The 20,969-nt window shown below is 36.7% G+C and overlaps 1 protein-coding gene across 1 annotated transcript; it reads right to left on the bottom strand.

Moving 5' to 3' along the window:
• Nucleotides 1–1,516: 1,516 nt before the first annotated feature.
• On the bottom strand, nt 1,517–20,765 carry LOC121378530 (beta-1,3-galactosyltransferase 5-like). The gene is made up of 2 exons (XM_041506745.1): nt 20,614–20,765; nt 1,517–3,184 (listed from the first exon to the last, which is right to left on the bottom strand). Exon 2 carries the CDS (start codon nt 3,165–3,167, stop codon nt 2,106–2,108), a length of 1,062 nt encoding a protein of 353 aa, XP_041362679.1. The 5' UTR covers nt 3,168–3,184; nt 20,614–20,765; the 3' UTR covers nt 1,517–2,105.
• Between the last annotated feature and the right edge of the window lie 204 nt (nt 20,766–20,969).

Below are 20,969 nucleotides of genomic sequence, written 5' to 3'. Positions count from 1 at the left end.
AATAATGTTTAATTGTCTCGAGCTGTAGTGAGTGACAATGAAAATTATTTCACAAAGTTTAATATCCTATTTATTACCCATAATCGATCTTAATTTATATCACTCATCTTGTTTCGTTGACGTTCCTGTAACGTGTAAAGTTGGAGTGCGCATATTGATGACGTTATTGTGTGACGTCAAATGTGTATAATTACAAACTTTCCGAATTTATACGATTTACTGTATTCTGATTGGCTGACGTCACTAAAAACCAAGCGTTATCCTTCCATAAACCTCATAAAAATACGTCATCACGGAAGACCAAGATCGAAATAACCGCACAACACCAACAGTCACTACACGTAAACAAAAGTTAATATCAGGTCACTTTGCGATAGAAAAACACAAGACAAATCTGCACATGAAATTGTTTCATTTTTTAAAAAGAAGTTATAATAAAGATATATACACTGTTTTTGTTGATTCAATACTTATTTTTATTTTTAGCGGACAATTTCTAATAGTATGTATACATGTATTCCTACGCTTATTTACAGAACATGGTTGACGGTAAGAACGAAAGAAATTATTTTTGAGTGTTTTAAGGTACACTTCTTGTACTACGCGATTTTATACCATTTGTGACTTTTATACATCGATAAATTCCTAAAAAATGAGAAACAATTCTTATTTAACCATATTGGTAATAATATGGTGTATCATTAATATGTTATATAAAAGTAGAAGTGATTTTAAAAATAATTAGTCATGAAAGTTTTATTTCGTAAAATTTGATTACATGGTAACATCACCGGTAAAAAAAAAAAAAAAGTTATATTTGTGACATTTCAAAACTGGGGACCCAGGATACCTCTACCCCCTGGATGTGCCAACGCAAACAAACGTGAATGTGAACATGTTTGTAAAACTTAAATTTAATTTACATTTTTGTACATTATTAGTTACTTTTCTTAAAATGTAATTAAATATTCAATAAAACGATTACTACTACTACTAATTATTATTATTATTTTTTTTTTTGTAATTGTATGGCATAAGAGGTATATTTGTGTTTTTACATACATGCATTTTGGATGCGGGGGGGGGGGGGGGGGGGGGGGGCGGAGGAGAGAGAGAGAGAGAGAGAGAGAGAGAGAGAGAGAGAGAGAGAGAGAGAGAGAGGGAAGAGAGTTGTGAGTGTATTGAATATTCTATACGTTTATACAACCCATAACAGTGCCTACTTGTATGACGGTTGTTGCCTGACATTATTCAAAACGTGTTCTGTTATTAGCTCCCTACCGGTACAACCGGATGGGTTAAAGGTTTTGTCTCCGACCTTCTTGATGAGCGGTCGGTCTAGGATCCCCGTCTGTGGGCCCATTGAGCTATTTCTCATTCCAGCCAGTGCACCACGACTGGTATCTCAAATTTGCTATCCTGTCTGTAGGATGATGCATATAAAAAGATCCCTTGCTACTAATGGAAAAAGGTAGCGGGTTTCCTCTCTAAGATTAAATGTCAAAATTACCAAATGTTTGACATCCAATAGCCGATGATTAATAAATCAATGCGCTCTAGTGGTGTCGTTAAACAAAAGAAACGTTTTTCTTTTTTTTTGCCTAGAAGATATTGATCCGAAATTTTGTTTGTATTACAGTATTATCATGTAAGTTATTACCGATTAAATTGGACTAACATGGCAATTTAGCCATTGATGACAAGAGTTATGGCTCTTGAACTAAAAGAGATACGAAAATTTATTTTCCGGAAGAGAGAGAGAGAGAGAGAGAGAGAGAGAGAGAGAGAGAGAGAGAGAGAGAGAGAGAGAGAGAGAGAGAGAGAGAGAGAGACGGCGTGCTTGAACCTTAACTGGACGTAAACACGAACATAAATTGAAAGTGCAGAGGCGCGGCGTGGTCTGGACTTGGAATGATTCGAATATAAAACTAGCGTGTACCGTTGTCCGAACACCTAGGATCCCCAGTCTACGACCATGGGCCTCATTCCACGAAGCGATCTTAGCGTCAAGATCACCGTAAGGACATAATATAGTTATTCACCTAAGGTGACCTTAATGCTAAGATTGCTTCGTGGAACGGGGGGCCTAGAACTACACTACCAGTTCAGCACAAGGCCGGGTCTTTAACTATTTCCCATACTGCGTAAAGCCTGTTCCTAAACATCTTCTGAGAAACTATCTTAACGCCTGTCGCAAGCTCACACGGGTTGGCAGCCAAATAAGTGTTGTATTTCCACCCTGGTAACCCGACGTGTCTGATGTCGAATATTTTAGCCAGGATGCCCGTGATATGCACGTCCTCGATGTTCACGTAGGGCATGTGTTCGGAGACGGCCAGGATCTTCATGGCGACGTCGCTGGGCATCAAGTACATGTTCCCCTTCACGTGCGGAGGATACACGGGTACAGGATAGGCTTCCTCCGATACCTTGAACCTCCCTTCTCTGTGTACACGGTCTTTTAGGAAATGTTTTCCATATATGAGATTGTGCCAGGTGCCGGAGTTGATCACTGCCACAAGCTGAGGAATGTCTACGTACGTGTCCTCGTCAACTTTCATGACGTATTTCACAGCAGGGCAGAACTGTCTGATCCACTTGAATCCCATCAAGACTTTGCGCGTCAGATTGAAGTAACTGTCAACGACGTCTGCCAGGATCACGTCTCCTTTCTCGTCTGCTTCCTTGGCCACAGCGGTGTTCAAGGAATCGTGTTTAGCGACACCTATGACGAACAGTAACTTGATGTGAAATTGTTCGTTCGTGTTTGGCCATGTGCCCAGGACGGACACACTACCCCAGGTGTCCCTGATCGCTTGTCGTTGAGACGCCATGTCGTGTATCGTCAGTACTAGAATAACGAGCTGAAGTCTTTCGTCGGATGCACATGCTTTTGCGGATCCATCCAAAAATCCATAATCTAAAGGGGACACTCTGTCTTCTCGCGGTTTAAAATACCACCGGTAGTTCAATATGCGTATGTCTCCATAGAACCGCGACTGGGAAAACGCTCTCGGAACAGGCAGTATCGTTGTGTTCTCCGTCTCGTCGCTGTCCGACGGTACGCTGTCACGGTCAAGGATGAACACAAGAACCAGCACAAGCAGTATAAGCATGACCAGAAGGTACACACGCCTTGCCCGTTTGACTGTACGTCGTCTCAGCATCGTGTCCCCAGGTCAGTCTGAAGAAGATGTATAAATTCACTTATTATTCACATGGTTCAACATATATAATATTAATATTAATCATACGAAGCACACGTGTAACAACAAGTGTGATGACGTAAATGTGATAAGTTAATTAATAACATGATGTTGCTTCTCCTTCTAGTTGTAGCTGAAACATTTTGAGTTGGGTCTTGCTGTTCATAAAGAAAACAACAATAATAATATAGATAATAAAGAAATTATTACACTCGCGTGTGAGTCATACTGATTTTACGAAACTCGTGTCAGGATTCATGTTGACCCTCGCTCTCGCTCGGGCAATACAAAAATCCTGACACTCGTTTCGTAAAATCAGTACGACAGACAAGCTCATATAATAATCTCTCTATATAATACCAGCCTTGCGAACTCTTTGACGGGTGTAAGCGCAGCAATTTCGTCTTTCGCATCGCTCCTACCCATAGCGAGTTTAACGACTCCATGGGTAGGTTTAAGGCCACTACACTGACTTCTGTCTCAATAACCACTAACGCCTAACAACCACCCCCCACTCTCCTGGACAGACGGCTCAGATAGCTGAGGTGTGGGCGCAGGGCAGCGTGCTAGAACTTCAATTGGATATAAATATGAATGACAAAACCGTATTACGATATCGAAATTGTCTCTCTGCACAAGGCTGAGTCGAAAGGACGTTAGGCAACGTCGTGGTTGCTTCCATGATCCACTATGGCTCGTCGTTAGGCGGCCAGCCACACCTCTAGGGGATCCGTAACAAGATGGTTCACACCTCCTGCACCGCCGGAGATCCCTTGTTACTAAAAACAAAATGTATCGGGTTTCCACTCTAAGACTATAGGTCAAAATTACCAAAATGATTGACATCGAATAACTGATGATTGATATATCAATGTGCTCTAGTTGTGTCGTTAAACAAAACAATATTTTTAACTGTAAAGCCACTGAACATAATATATAAATAGAAAATAAAATATAAAATTGTTTTTAAATGTAGCTATAAATAATTATTCATGTTTTCTTTTATGTTTTTGTGCTGTGGGTGGATGTGGGTGGTGGTGGGGTGGGTGTAGGTGGTGGGTAGGTGTGTCAAGTGTGTGGCACAGATGGCGAAAAGAAACGAGCACCTGTCGCGCTTGGACCAGGATGTGGTGGTGGACAGCGAAGGAAGTTGAAAGATAGGAGCCATGGATCTGCCAAATCGGCAAGAAATAAGACAGTATTCAAAGGAGAGAAAGAAAGGAGCAGTGGGATACCCCCACACGCACGCACGCACACACGCACACACACACTAGAAAACCCCAACAAACCCCAGTCGACTCAAGACCCATCTGGTTACCACAACTAAAGACAATAAAAGTTTGCAACCCATTCTGAATTATTTTCTTCATTTTAGAAGAAAAATAAATCTTACATCCCATGTTGATCAATGTAGTCCATGAGCCAGACCAAAAATTGGTACCATCTGAGGACACCAAACAAAACTGTTATAATTGTTTTACTACACCCTAGGACAAAACAAAAATGCATTATTGACTTTTCAATAGGGTAGCTATACCTAGTTATCACACTTGTTAACATTTATCATTCAGGTGGTCGAAAAATATGAGAAATCCGTGTTTTAGTGTCTACTTAAGCAGTTATAAACCTTGTAGATCGGTACCCACAATGTTCTTTGTGATTTTTGCATCTGTCGTAAGTGTTGATTAAGGATTCGAGAGGTGTAATTTGGTATCCTCGAGCATTTTAAAATATTCAAGATGGCTTCCAAGATGGCTGTCAAAACAACTGGAAACATCTCCAATACTTTATCAATAATGACGAAACTGTTGATGTTCATGACGGGGTTTTAGGTGTCAGAGGATTCATATTGAACTATACCCAGCTAATCAAGACATTGCAACATTATCTACCTCCAAGATGGCTACCGCTATAGTAGTCAGAACAAGAAAATTGAAAATTAATTTAATTTTACATCAGCTATAGCAAGATTGTGAACTTAGGAACTGAGGTGTTTTTTTAGTCACCAAGGAATACATTTACAACATATGCTAACTGAAATATTGCATCATCATTCAAATCCAAGATGGCCCCGAAAATGGTCGTTAGAAGTAAGAAGTGGTTATATCAAACATTCTATTTTAACCCAAACTATAATTTGTACTTCAAATACAGAGTATTATAGGGGGCAGAAAATTCAATTCTTGCATTAACTTTCTACTGAGAAATTTTATCATTTCCAGAATTCAAGATGGTTAACAAAATGGCTGCAAAAATAAAGAAATGTGTTACATGCATCACCTGAAACAATCTTTTTGAATCCAATTGCTACATTTTGAGGGTGTTCAATCCATTAAAAACACATGTATATCTAAAAGTAAAGTTATCTAAAATGCCATCTAAAATAATAATTCTTATGCTGACCTTTATATCTTAAGGGTACACCAAAGGGTACATACACACATCATATAGACCAAGTCTATAATACCAATGTGGCTGTGATAAATGGGCAAGTCGCAGTCAATAACTAATGTTTTGGTAAAGATTGTGGAATCAGTTTTTATCATTCCCATCTCTTGATAATGGATACATACATATATAATATGTATATACTTCATCTCTACATTTGAATGACCAAGACAATTTGTCTCGACTAATTCGACCGACATCACGTTTTCTCGCCTTAACATTGTAATTTCAAATATATGTATCCTGTTATTGCGTTATACATATAATATTACAAAAAGGAGTTGTCATATCAAATATCAACAAAAGGGTTGCTGCCTAGCAAAAATGATTGATTTTGAATATACAACACCTAATCTTAGGTGGCCTAAAAATGCACAAACATAAAATACATCACATTGAACACCAACATTACCCAGTCAGCGAAATTTGGTTAAAAAGCTGCATTGAATCGGATGATTTCGAAGGGTGCATGATTTCACTCCATATGGCATAACTACTTGTGGAAGTGATCTAAAGCTTTTTCACCAATCAAAAAAAGTTTTAGTTTGTTTAATGCCACCACTAGAGCACATTGATTCATTAATCATCGGCTATTGGATGTCAAACATTTGGTGATTTTGACATATAGTCATCAGAGGAAACCCGCTACATTTTTTTCTAATACAGCAAGGGATATTTTATATTTTCACAAATCAACGTCTGTACCATCTAAATGTAGCCTTTCTGGTGAACTATCCATATCATCATCTAAGTCCCCAGGTTTAATAGGTTCAAATGCTTCAGGCAGAATTTTGAAAACTTGCTTTTGTAACCCTTTATATTATAGCAGCTGTATTACAGCCTGAAAGGGCATGAATCATCAAATGCGAAGCAATCGTTTACATTGCTGTTTCCCCACTGCCCATTGCAGTTCTTGCTAGTAGCTGTATCATTTGGACAGAAATCAGAAGAAGCATCTCTCAAATTATGCAACAAATTCGGGTTAGTTTTAAAAAAAACAACAACCAAATTTTGAATGAAAAATGTAGCTGTTATGAGACAAACGCTAAAACAACCACTGCAATCCTAATCCTGTTAATAATTAGTCACAAAGTTCATTTGGTGATGGCTGATCAATTCCAGGTATAGATGAAGCATACTAGTAATTGCCATGTTATGGTGAGAAATGTCGGCATCACACCATTATACACTTTGTTAGATAAATTGTCTTGGTCGATAAAATGCAAGAATAACGTATATACCAATTATATTGAGATAGAAAATCGGAATAATAAAACTATAAGGGATGGCTGAAAGGTTCTGAGCCTAACTATGATAAATTACGCTAGCGGAGCTTGTTGTTATTAATATTCAACATAATCCTCTCCGCGGTCTACACACTGCTGCCAACGATGCTCGAGTGTCTGGATCACACTAGTGTTGCAGACTTCCTTCTGGTGGATAAAAAGGTCATCCACAGCAGAAATGATGTCATCATCATTTGCATAATGCTTACCAGTTTTTTCTTCAAGTTTGGGAAAAGGTAGAAATCTGGCGGTGCCAAATCTGGTGAATACGGAGGAAGTTCAAAGCCACAGTCATACAAAGCAGCCATGGCAACAACATGTGTATAGGTGTATTAGAACCAAGCGTGCTGAAACCTTTGTTACATCCAATTTATTCCTTAACTTTCTCATGAGTAATGCCTACTGTATTGGATATGTGATATTTGGTGAGTCGTCGATCATCCTTGTCTTTTATCAACATTGTCTTTGGTAGTGTCACTTGTAGATTGTCCTGATCTTGGATCATTTTCGACGCTCTCTTCTGCTCTTGAACTCCGCTACCTATCTCTTAACTACTAACAGTGACAAAGGATGGATAATCTTATGTTAAGTTTGATACCAATGCCGCATATATGGCTGTTGGAGGTAGTCCTTTCAGTTGGAGATATTTGATGACAGCGCAGAAGCCAGTTTTGTCCATTTTTTATCAACAGAAAATATCTAGTCACTTTGATGACTGTAGAAATATGCTACAAGATTATGTATTTGGTTCAAATGCAGCATATGAACATACAACATATTGTATTTAATAGATGCAAAATATTATGAGTGTACAATATATCATTCGTAATTACTACCAGAACTTTTCGGCCACCCTTCGTATCAACACTAGTAACTGGTAACATGCGTGCATACGCCCATTTATTACAGGAATATTGGCATTGTGAACTATTTGATCCATGTCAAACAACTTGTATATAGTTCTTTTGGGAAAGGGATTGGTTTACCCTTAAAACGTAGCAGTAACTCAGTTGGTTTCAAAATGATTGTTTTAAGTGATACTTAACAAATACAGTAGTCATTTGTTTTTCTTTTTAAAAAAAAAAGAGAGAAAGTTTATTAACCCCAGAAACATATATGGTAGTGTCAGGGTTCGGGGCCCTGATAATATCACTACCTTACAGTCGTACTAATATAAACAAAACATGAATATATATAGTACATTACAACAGTATAATTAAACATGGATACATACAATTTATGTAATATATGGGGTTAACAGTGAAGTTTTTTTTTTAACGACACCACTAGAGCACATTGATTTATTAATAATCGGCTATTGGATGTCAAACGTATGGTCATTTTGACAGTCATAGAGAGGAAACCCGCTACATTTTTTCCATTAGCAGCAAGGGATCTTTTATATGCACCATCCCACAGACAGGATAACAGTAAAGTTAGAAGTAAAGAAATAATAGAAAAGGTTTAGAGGGAAAACAGAAAGAAGGAAGAAAAGAAAGAAGGAAGGAAACAATGAATATTAAGATTTTAAAATAGACAATATTAAATTTTGTATTGTAACAAATTCCTCTAGAACGATATATTGCTATGTCTTTTTTCCAGGAACATTAACCAAGGTGCCCAATATTCTTCATATTCTTTAAACTGACAATTTTTGTAAAATATATATTTTTCAATTTTTATTCGATCTTTTATAATGTTTAAAAGAGCATATATGTTAGGTTTCTGTTTCTGCATTTTGTTTCTGTATATATAATATTTAACATTAACAATGAATCAATTACTAAATACCATTATACTTTTGTTGCTGTTTAAAATTCCAAACAATACTGTCTGTTTGTCAAATCGTATATGTTCACCTTGGTCCTGGTACGACTTTTCAATTTCTTTCCATGTAAGTAAGACTTCAGAACAGTCATAGAATAAATGTTCCAATGTTTCTGGCTGTGTATGGCAAAACTCACAGATATTTGATTCTATATATTTTATTTTATAAAGAATAGTGTTTGTTGCGTCTATTATACATAGAAATGATACATTTTAGATTGTTTTTCACTCTTGCAAAGATAATATGTAATCTAAATTTAAATATTTCTTTTGGGAAGATGGCACTGTTGTTGATTTGTTTAAAATGTTGTACATTTCTTTGCACTCTTTTGTAGTTTTAATACACAAGCCCAATTTAAAAGGAAATATAGGACTGATAGTTATTACCTGCTGATTTTTTATAATTCACTTTATTACCCCAGCGGTCACTCATAACAGGGAAAATAAAAATCATAATTTCTCACTATCATGCATTGGTCTAACGAACAATACTATTGGACAATTTGACGCTTACAAACCAATGACTTTGTCGGTACTAAATATGACGTCATCACGATTTGACAAACACACAAAATGATGTTATGTAGTTTAAAGAGTTTGCCTTTACGGGTCTCTGTTTTTGGTGTTAAATTAATAACAAAATATCATTTTAATGCAATTCATTATAAATTTAGAAGCAGAATAAAGAGAACTTGTGTTTTTAAAAATTATCTATGAACGTGATTAAATTACAACGTTATAGTAATTCTCAGAACAGTGCGTAAAGTGGTTTACATCGTTCCTATACAGGTTGGCCTTCGTGCATGTGCGTCGAAATTAAAGACTTTTAGAGAAAAATAGCTGAGGTAATAAATAGAATAACAAACTCGGTACCAGTTATTATCAAATTTATGTCCCTCGTGAAATAATTTTAATTTGTCACTCGCTAAAGCTCGTGACAACTGAAAATTATTTCACTCGGGACATAAATTTGATAATAACTGGTAACTCGTTTATTATCATCTATTTATCTCATGTGTAAAGGTTTTAACTGCTTTTATTAAAGATGCAAATTCTAAAAAGTTCGATCGCATTTGAAATTTATTCTAAATGCTTCATACTTTAAAAATCGACCCTGTTCATCCATTAGATCTTGTATAAATATGACACCATTTTTAATAAGGTTTTTATAAAATATGGGTTTCTGGTCAACACTTATTTTACTGTTATACCAAGTATTGATTCTGATTATTTCATTTATGCTTTCTGGAATTTGTTTTTGTTGCATTAACCACCAACTATGTAAAACATTTTTTTTAAGTTCTTAATTTGTATTTTAATAAAATAATCTCCGCACGTAATACGGTTTTTTTTAATAGATAATTTTGTAGTAAATTCAAACAATATTTTCCACTTTGCGTTAGATCAAAAGAGTTTGGTAATCCATGTAGATTTTAACATTATCATAAAATTTTAATGTCACAGTTTGGATAGCTTTGAGTTAAAAGTTTCCCGTTTTATTCCATCTGGTTTATTTTGCTAGATAAAATTAAAAACCATTTTATGTATTTGTTTTATCGTTTGTTCTGGCGGGTTAGGCAATGCAATTAATAGATGAGTTATTTTTTTAATGATTAAAGATTTAAAAACGATTATTCTTCCTAAGACAGTCAATTTTTTTTATAGACCAGATCTTTGTTAAATTTTTCATTTCATTAATTTTTATTTCAAAATTGATTACAATAATTTGTTTTAAATCAGTTGAAAACTTTACTCCTAATATTTCAAAATGTTCTGTTTCCCATTCTAATTTCCATTTTACACAGAGGTATACATCTTTCGAGTATTTTTTTGCTGCCTATCTATATGACTTTCGATTTCGAATAGTTTATCTTCAAGCCAAAAACATTAGCATATAAATCTAAGATTATTAAGGTGTGTTCAAGAGATTTGGGAGATCTATCTAGAATAAAGGTTGTGTCGTCTGCATATTGAGATAAGAGGAATTCCTCTCCACCTATTTTAAACCATTTATTTTGTCGAAATTTCTAATTGCTATTGAGAGAATTTCTGCACATATAATAAAAAAATATATGGTGAGAGGGGATCACCTTGCCTACATCCACGTTCTAATTAAAACGTTCAGATAAAAATCCATTTTGGAATATTCTTGATGTTGAATTATTATATAACGTTTTTATCCAATTTGTTATAAATATTTTAAAATTAAACAAATCTAAAGCTTTTTCAATAAATTTTCAAGAGAATCAAAAGCCTTTTCAAAATATATTAATAGTAACATATCAGGAATACTGTGTTCTTCGGTGTACTGCATTAAATCATATATTAGAGCACAGCTGAATTTCTAGTCCAATGGGAGCTTCATATTTGGTCACGTGAAGTACATTTATATCCCGATAAAGTACTTCAGACATTCACTTTATAAGCACACACACTACTTGGTACGCGATGAAGCAGGACCTAAGTTCATGCTCTCTGCAGTTGCCCCCCCCCCCCCCCCTGGGGGCACTGATTACTAGTTATGGTGTGCTTCTGGAGTACCGCGTCGCGTACACCGGGTCACGGGCAACCGTGACTTTGGTGTACGGCGACGCGCAACCACAGAGGATGAGAAGAACGAGACGGAGGAAGAGGAGAAACCCGCAGGGAGCGGTTCAGGGGGGGCCAAACCCGGTAGCTCAACTACCGGCAGCAGCTCCTTCTGCGTCGCCGCGCCCTGCGGTTTCGCCCGAGAAGCGGAAGGAAGAGACCGTGGTCCCGACCAGCCCTACTTCCCAGACGGCCCCAGTGGAGGAGACCTGCACAGATATCTGCACAACTCCGACCCGGCGGCCCACTTCATCTTGGGCCTCTCTTGCGTCCAGTCGCACGTCGCCAACTTTACCGGCGACAGCGACTGAGACGCAGGGCCGACAAGCCGCCGTTGGAAAGCGGAAAGCGGAAGCGCCGATTGCGGTTACGACCAACAGGACACCGCCCAAACAGCCACAGCCACCACCCGAAGGTGCAGAGTCCGGAGACACCATGGACCCCTGGACTCTGCACGGGAAGCTGAATCGGCGCTACCTGAACTGCTTTGTAGGCAGTATCACAGACACCAACAAGCTTCCCACGGTTCCGCGCTGCCGGAACTTTGAGGACATGCCCGACGGACGAGGGGAGTATGAGCTGCACCCAGTGACGTTCAAGGACGGGAAAAAAGCTGTGTGTGCAACATACCGTCTGGACAACCGCTACAGCCAGGCTCTACTGTTCGCAGAAATGGACAACATTTCGATCCATCGACTGATGAAGAAGGTGTTCAGCGAGCAGTATCCTCTCATCACCAGGCTGTTAGCGAAGCCAGACATCCACCAGCTGATCCCCAACTTGGATACGAGGGTGTGGCTCTCCTCCCCCTAGTCAACCTTATCTAGGACAGGTAACCTCCTTTTTTTTGGGCTTAGTTGGACTTTAAAAATTTGCGATCGTGGTTCTAAATTCTTATGTTTATTTTTTTATAAATAGTCCAACGCACTTTACTTTGGCGCCCGTTCAATTGCTCAAATCACCTTAAAAACTTTCAGGCCGAGCAGTCAAAACTACTTTTGGGTGTAATTTTCAAGTCCGGACATGGCTGGATTAGGTATTCTCTTTTTTTACTTAGGCAGAAAACAGGTCTCACCAAGGAATCGAAATTCAGCCAATCACAGCACGGCCTCACTTGGTGTCTGCTATTTGGTCCGCGCTCTCGCTGGACGCTACTAACTGGCTATTTTCCAAATTCTGCACATTCAAACTCAATCCCCCCCCCCCCTGCCCCGGAGTTAGTCACTGGCGATGTCAGAGATTAAATCCGAGGTGGGCGTGCCTGAACCTCTGTGGATATAGGCACGTTAATACTAGTGTCACGGTCACTTTATAAGCGGTATTGCTGTACGTGCAGTCATAACGATTTTGGCTCTGCTCTAAGACAGTTAGAGGACGAGTAACAATACTTTATCGGCGTATAAAGGTAGTGTCGCACGAGAAAACGCTCGGCTAACGCCTCGCCTTTGTCTCGTGCGACACTACCTTTATACGCCGATAAAGTATTGTCACTCGTCCTCTAACTATTACTTAATCTCGTGTTTTCCTCTATATATATCTACCTTTTATGAAGCCAGTTTGATTACTTGAAATAATTTTGTCTAATACATTTTTATTTGATTTGCAATACACCCAGACGCAATTTTATATGTACAATTCAACAAAGTAATAGATCTCCAATTCTTAAGAAACTGTTTTGGTTTATTTAGCTTTGGTATACATGTTACTACATCTAATTTTTAACTATTCGACATTTCTCTTATACTATAACGGTAATTAACTGACCTTATAATAAAATAATCAATATCATTCCAGAAAAAAATAAAACAAAACTCTGCTGTAAAACCATCGGAACCAGGACTTTTGTCATTTTTCATATTTTTAAGAAAAGCTAACGCTTCAGAATAACTAATTTCACCTTCTGGTTCTTGTGCTTCATCATTACTCAGTTTGTTAAAATTAATATGTTATATTTTCAATAAAATTATCATTAATTTGGTTATATTTTTTTGAGTAAAGATTTTGATAAAATTGTTGTTTCTTCTAAAATGTCTTTTTGATCAGTTATTATTTTCCCATTATCTAACTCAATTTTAGAAATTAACGTACTAATATAGTTCCTTGACTCCATATTGCAGAAATATTTTGTAGGCTTTTCCTCTTCTTCAAGCCATTTCGCTCTTGATCTTATAAACTTACCTTTTAATGTTTTCTTCCTTAATTCAAGCAATTAATTTCTTTTTTGTTCTAATTTTTCCGAGTCAGTAAAATGTTCATCTTCTTCTAATTGTTTTATTTCATCACTTACTTTATCCTCAAGTATATTTTCTGTTTTCTTTTTAAAAGCTGAATTAGATATTGTTTTCCCACGAATTTCCATTAGCAGAGTTTCTAAAAAGAAATATTGCTACACAGGTAGAGCATACTGACTTTTTACAGGGGTAGCATTAAGGATTTTTTCCTACGAGTCCATTTTTTTCCCCAGTGGACGCATTTGCTCCTGAACTGGCTCATTTTCATGAGTCCATTCTGAAAATCCATGAGTCCATATTTTTTTCGGAAATAACACCTTAAGAAGACGTTTCCATAGCTTCAGTCAAGACGGACAACATCCACGTCTTGTACGAGTTCGTTATTTATTTTTTTAATGTTAAAAATTGCGTTTTAGATCGTTCGAAGAGAACTTTGGCGGCCATGATTGTTTCTAGGTCTGATGTCGGGCAAGTCCAATTTGCAAATAGGGGTGCGATGCTTGTTACTCTCTTGGTTATCGTATTGATATTATGTTGTTACAGTTTAGTTATTTGTTATCAAAATAAACAATTAGTGATGCATATCTAATTTAGATTGTTTTGTTTGTAAGCGAAAATTTATCCGCGTGTAGGAATATTCAAACACGTTAGTAAACTGTATAGCTACACTCGGTTCTGTTTCGACAGAAGTTACGAGGATTTCCGATTACCCAATATCAGTGTGGCCAAACTACGTCATAATGACGTCATTTTGTAAACTTTCGATAGTCGTGTTAATGATTTAAATAAATAATCAAACAAATCCACAAAATACCTAAACTATATCAATGTTCAGACACATTTAAGAATTGAACGTGAGCGTTAGGCGCGCAAAAGCCACTGTATGAATGTTCAGACACATTTAAGAATTGAGCGTTAGCGCGAAGCCATTCATACTAAAGTGTGTAAAGCGGTTTTGCGTTTCATACTAGCATGAAACTCAAAAAATTTCACGTTCAATTCTTATAATTCCAAACACATAAACATGTCATTAATGTAAAGCTCTTTAAAATAAAAAGTAAACTCTATTTTCCAACTATTTACTATTTTATTAACACGAAATTCATACTCAACATTAGCGGAATCCCTATGGTGGTTCGGCTTTTCCCGTCAATAGCCGAATGAGAGAATGACAATGTTACAATCATTAATACAATTCATATTAATTTTTTTGCATTAAATGTCAATACCAACTAAAAACATTTTGAATTCACTAGAAACATATAACGTAAGTAATTTTAATAACTTAACCTGTAATAAAAATGTCTGAAGTGACCTATTTTGTATGCTATAATTTATATGTGAAGCGGTTGGTGTATGAATATTTAACTACGAACTGTGGATGGGCGCCATTTTTTGATTACTGTCCAGATTTACCAATTACGACGTTGAAATTACAGTTATAAAATTTTGAGTGCTTGATAATTCCATGTGTTGATAGATTTGACACGGAGAAAGTGGTTTCAATGTTTCCGGAAATGGATGAAACAGGTGTGTCGCGAGTTTCTGTGTTTACTGGCCTTGTAATTGTGGAAGTGGCAACAGGATGGTTTTGGCATGTGTGACTTCAAGTGGTGCGACACAAGTATTCGTGAGATTTGACAGTGTCATGCTCATGTTTCGTTTTTGGAAAGTGGAACATTCTCTGTTGTAGCTTCGAATTGAAGCTTCGTTCCTGTGTCCCGACATGTACATGATATGCCTAGTTTCAAAACCCGACTCGTTTAAAGATTGCATCGCAGTGGCGCGCAAACTTAGAAACTATGTGTTGTGTACGTCATACTACAATGCCGTTGAATGCGCGTTACTGCTAATGGTTGGCATGAACTGACTGAATTTTGTTTTTGAAATCACTTTTGTAAAATACCAAATTCCATTGGAATTATATACTTTTTTTGGATCGGCAAAATAGATTTTTAGCTGTGGGATTTTGAATTCACTATAAACATATAACGTAAGTAATTTCAATAACTTTTAACCTTTAATAAAAATGTCTGAAGCGACCTATTTTGTATGGTATAATTTATATGTGAAGATGTTTAGAAGTTTGACAGTAGACGTTTACTGTGATGTCTAAAAATAGAATCTCAAGGAAATTCCTCGGGGATTCCTTTGTTGACATAATTCATAAAGTAGTTCCGGCTATATTGCCAAAAATAGTGCTAAACTGAGATTCATGGTGCTATGAATGCCAGTTTTTATCATCACGTGATACGAATTTGACCAATCCAAGGGTTTATAATAAAGGGATTTTTAGAGATTGGAATTATAGTGATATATTGATGTAGTTTGCCGATACAGTGGCCGCAATTATTAAGTTATTGTGACATTTCATCTTTCCACTATAGTAAGGTACACGTCGACTGTTAACACGGCTCCGGTGTTAGTAACGCAGCCCGTGTCTGCTTACGGAAACCCCATTGATTGTGACGTACATTGAACACACGAGGATTTCCAATGGCGTGTCGGCCTGAGAGAATAAATCGTAATAAAATAGAAGCGTCCTCTATACCTTTAAAAATATAAACTCGTCTTGCCATTCCCAAAATTCCACCAGACGATCAGGAGAAGAAAGTGATTTCCACTCATTTTTTACAATGAGTGACGGATTGACTTGGCTAACTGATTCCATGCGTCCAGATCACTTAGGACGTGCTGATGATGAAATAATGGTATAAACATGTTTCTTGAATACGTCTTTGAAAATAAACAGGGATGGTTTTATTATCACTTGTGGTGATGAGCAGGCATCTAAGTCTGCTTTCCATACGTCCAGGGACGCACCGACGCATCTTAACGCGACCCCTGTTTTATATCTAACATGTTGTGTATCTCTAAGTACAGTGCTGTCCGGTGTATCGGCGCACCTAAGCATTCAAAGACCATTTTCTATGTGAACACTGTGAAATACTTAACAAAATGTGTATCTCACCAAGAAGCAGTGCATAATCAGAAATACACTACAAATTGTTTTATGTCTGTGACGGTACATGCTCTTAAATTTGTTTCGCCTGTGGCGATTTTAATTGTGTTAGAGGGCCGTGTGCAGTTTCATTGCCCGTAGCCCAGATGGGCAACTTGTTACGTAATATCTCCGCGCGACGGTCCTCGATCGGTACGCCTAATACACATCCAGCCAGGTGCGGAGGCCATGTGGCGAGTAGTTACGTAATACCTCTGCGAGTGCGGTTTTTACAACCGTGATTTGGCGACGATGGCGTCAGTAAGTCTGACGATCAGAGAGGAATATACCAACTCTAGTAGAGGTGAATTATCAGATGATAGGGGGAGGTACCGCCTTGTACCCCCAGGCGTTTTCTGATTTATAATAAATAGCTAGTTTTTAGAGATATCGAGGGAGAACGGAAAAGGAAGCTTCCCGGGAACGTTAGTCCGTTTGGACTTTGGTAAATATCATTTCTGCTCTGTGTATAACCTTGATGTGATTGATGTGACTTTAAATATTTTGATACTGTATTATACCAATATTCTTTAGACAGTGTCTTCGGTCATCTGACGAAGTAAATCGTAGACTTTTTGTTCTAACATTATATGAGTATTTGGTAATATAAAGCTTAGCCAGTCATCCTAGCGGACCTAGGTAAACTGTAGGTTATTGTCTTTATTGTGATAGGTACCAGTATTAATTCTGTGTTACAAGGTTACTGAATGAGTAGTTAGGGTTAATTAAAAATTAACCCGTTAGGAATAGAGCTGTAATTCCTTTATTAATTAAGTTCCCCTGGAAGCGTTCCTAAATTATCACACGTTACTGAACGAGTAGTAAGGGTTAATTAAAAATTAACCAGTTAGGAATGGTGTTGTAATTCCTTTATTAATTAACTTCTCCTGGAAGCGTTTCTCAATTATCACACGCGTGGGTGTTGTGTAACGGTGAAGTGATTCGCATATTGTGTAACTAGACACCTAGAGATTAACTAATTAAGTGATCAGTTCTGGGTTGTTATTATTGCTGTTATTAATTAACTACTACGGCTGTACATTTGTCAGCGTAGGTTAATACAGATTCCAAAGTGTATTGTGTTTTGTTGTGTTTCTAGTGAGCTAAACGTGCTATAATAATATATACTTTATATAAGATCGTATCTCTGATCATACCTAGAGACGAGCCATACTAGGGTTTAACAGCCTGTTACAGAGAGATCTAATAGATATACAGTTAGGAGAGATATTTTGATAATCGTGTTTTATTCAGTTACGGGAATTATAGAATCCCCGTGACAATGTCTGTAGTAAATAAACATTTTAAAATGGTGCATAAATATAGACACCCCCCGTGTATTCAAAACGATTTGCATGTCCGGTGATTCGGCGCAGTAGATGCGGATAGTTGACCCCGCTATTTATAGACCGCTCATGACCTCATTTTGTAGCCCATAAACGCTACACTATTGTCCCAGTATTATTTTAGTACTTTTTTGTTTTGTATTGTTAAAACTATTACTATGAAAATAAACTATCACACATGACCCATCTCATGATCAGTTTCGGAATCGTTTTCTTGAGTGGCACAGTACTGCAGATGCATACATGTTCATTGTCACGCATGGCTAAGATGCCTACATGGATTTTATTTTTTTCGGGTTGATTGTGCACATACGTGGATCTTATTTCGCTTTTATTTTTTATAACAATGTGACAGTTGTGAACTGGAATGACTGCCAATTAAGGTGTACAAGTTTCGTTTTATTTGCATTTGTCTGTTTTCCTTTTCAGTTTAAATAAAAATAACCGATTTGTTTTTTCATTTATACCGTACAGTTTACTATAATTTTAAAAATGCGGGAAAGATGTTTTTAGACTGATTTTAACACTCTTAATATCAATACGGCTGACCTACTTTGCGTTTATAATCAAGAAAACAGGTGAATGATTTATTTTGAAATTATGATATAATTATTGATAATTCTAAAAAAAATTAATTGCATCCTTTAACAATAAATATGTTGATACTTGATTAACCATTGATAAAGGAATTGAACTTTAATTCGTTAAAAACACCGACAACATGACAACTTCCTAAGCCAAATACCAAGTCGTGTGGCGGAAGTGCGCCAAATACCAAGTCGTGTGGCGGAAGTGCGCCAAATCACCGGACGCGCCGATACACCGGACACGGTTGTAATGAGTTATTAAATTTCCATAACCCTGTACCTCTTTGAAAATTACAGAAATTTAATTGTAGTACTACAGCTGAATTATCACATCTATAACTGCTTTGAATCACCATTTTATATACGTAAACCATTAGATTTTCAGATAAAAGATAAAAGTCCAACCTCGCTTGTTTAACTGGATTTGTTTTTTTTAATCCAAGTGTATTTTCTCAGGTTAGCGTGTAGTTCTCTAAATGGATCTTTAAGACCACATTTAAAAAAATGTTCTAATGTATAATATCTAGCCCTTGGATTATTTACATGTAAATAGTTTTAGTATCTAAATTATGATTTAATTAATAGTCATTTCTTTGTTTTTGCAATCGTTTTGGAATCATGTATTCATGCAGTGATACAATTTATCTGTATTACAAAGTGATGGGCTAGAATTGAAATGCTTTCCATATAAAAAAAACACCCCTTTATTTGAAGTATACATTATTCATTGGGGAATATATGCAGAATTTAATATATGGCCACTTCTTACTCTTGGCGGCCATTTTCATGACCATCTTGGATTGAAATTAGGTCTCACTACACAGATGTCATCTGCCATTGAAACCCATGTTAAATTGCCCAACTTCAAACGAAGATTGGCAATAGAACGGGTTCTCGTTGGCATTAACAACATACATCACTGCCAACATACATTATATAAGCATTTATTTTCACTCCAAAATTGAGAACATTTCCGTCTCGGTTTTTTGCTATATGACTGCATCTGGCTGTAGTACCGGTCCGAACAGGTGGTTCATTAACCGATTCACTCCGGCTGTCACTTGCGCTATATACCCATGTCCCAAAAGGTCGATGCACAATATTACAAAATAACATGGGCATAAAATTCATTCATTAACATAAAAATATCTTCCCAGTTGATGTAAAATGCGATAAATGACGATTTCCTTGTTATAAATTACAATTTGCGGCCATCTTGGATTATAATAATGTTGTAATGCCTTAATTAGCTGAGAATAATTCAACATTAATTCCTGGTGAATGTTGACAAGTGCATTTCAGTTTGTATGATTAAAATTAACTATATAATTGACAAACAGATTAATAGAGGAACGTTAATATTAAAATTTTAGAAAAAAAACCTCCCTACTAAAACTCATTTTCTGACTTTAAGCTACGCTGCAGAAAGGTTTTGAGATCCAGATACATACACCTAACAAAAAAGTATAGTTAAATTTGGTGCCCTCGGATGGTACTAATTGGTCAAATTTGAGGTCTCGGCTCATGCATGGACTAATGGCAAAAATTGTTTGTTTACAGCGCCTAAACTTGCTAAAGTCCGAACCAAATTGTTAACAACTACAATAAATTACTCTCCTACCTTTAATTACCTTTAGTACATTTCCCCCAAATAAAAATAATACAATTAATATGACGTCACAACGTTTGCTTTTATATCATAACATGTTATGACGTTGTTAGATTAAGTCATATCCTTTCACCCCTCTTGGAGAATATTCCATAACAAGTCAAAATGGCAGTCGGCACAAAATTACACGCTTTTTGCCCTATGCGATCTCAGCAAAATCGATATAGGTGATACGGTTATCATCTAGTATGTGGAATCTGTGTCATTGTAATGGTTTTTTCAAGATTTCTGTCTGGACAAAATATGGGTAAAATCTAACGAAAAATAAAGCAACTTTAGCCTCGTGTTACGCAGATGACACTACAGATTTTGCGAAGATACGCTTGAAACCACTCGTTTAAATAGATGGTGTCTAGCCGTCACTCGCGTGTTATTCTCTTTATCCAACATAAGAAACAATATGATATAATCCGGGAAACTTACGTTTGTCGTCTGAAATATGAGTCTTGTTTCGAAATTCAGCAGTGCTGGTTAAACATAATTGCGAATATATTACGTCATATATTCCATTGACGTCATTCCTCAAAGACCCGACACCGGATATTGCTACTGTTGAAACGATACATGTTGCTATGTAAATTTTACATATCTTCGTACCACGATTGAACTACCATACCATACCTGTTAACTGACACGCATTTGGCTTGAGTCTCACACATTTGTAAGAAAGATCACGCTCTCACGCAACGCTATTACAATCTAAAATAAAACTTTTATAATAGTGATTTGTATTTTGGAGCTGAATGAAATTATATATGCGCAGGATCTCTGTATTAGTT

This window comes from Gigantopelta aegis, chromosome 2, assembly GCF_016097555.1.
Source record: "Gigantopelta aegis isolate Gae_Host chromosome 2, Gae_host_genome, whole genome shotgun sequence".
NCBI lineage: Eukaryota > Metazoa > Mollusca > Gastropoda > Neomphalida > Peltospiridae > Gigantopelta > Gigantopelta aegis.
This window is presented reverse-complemented; position numbering and strand designations above follow the sequence as displayed.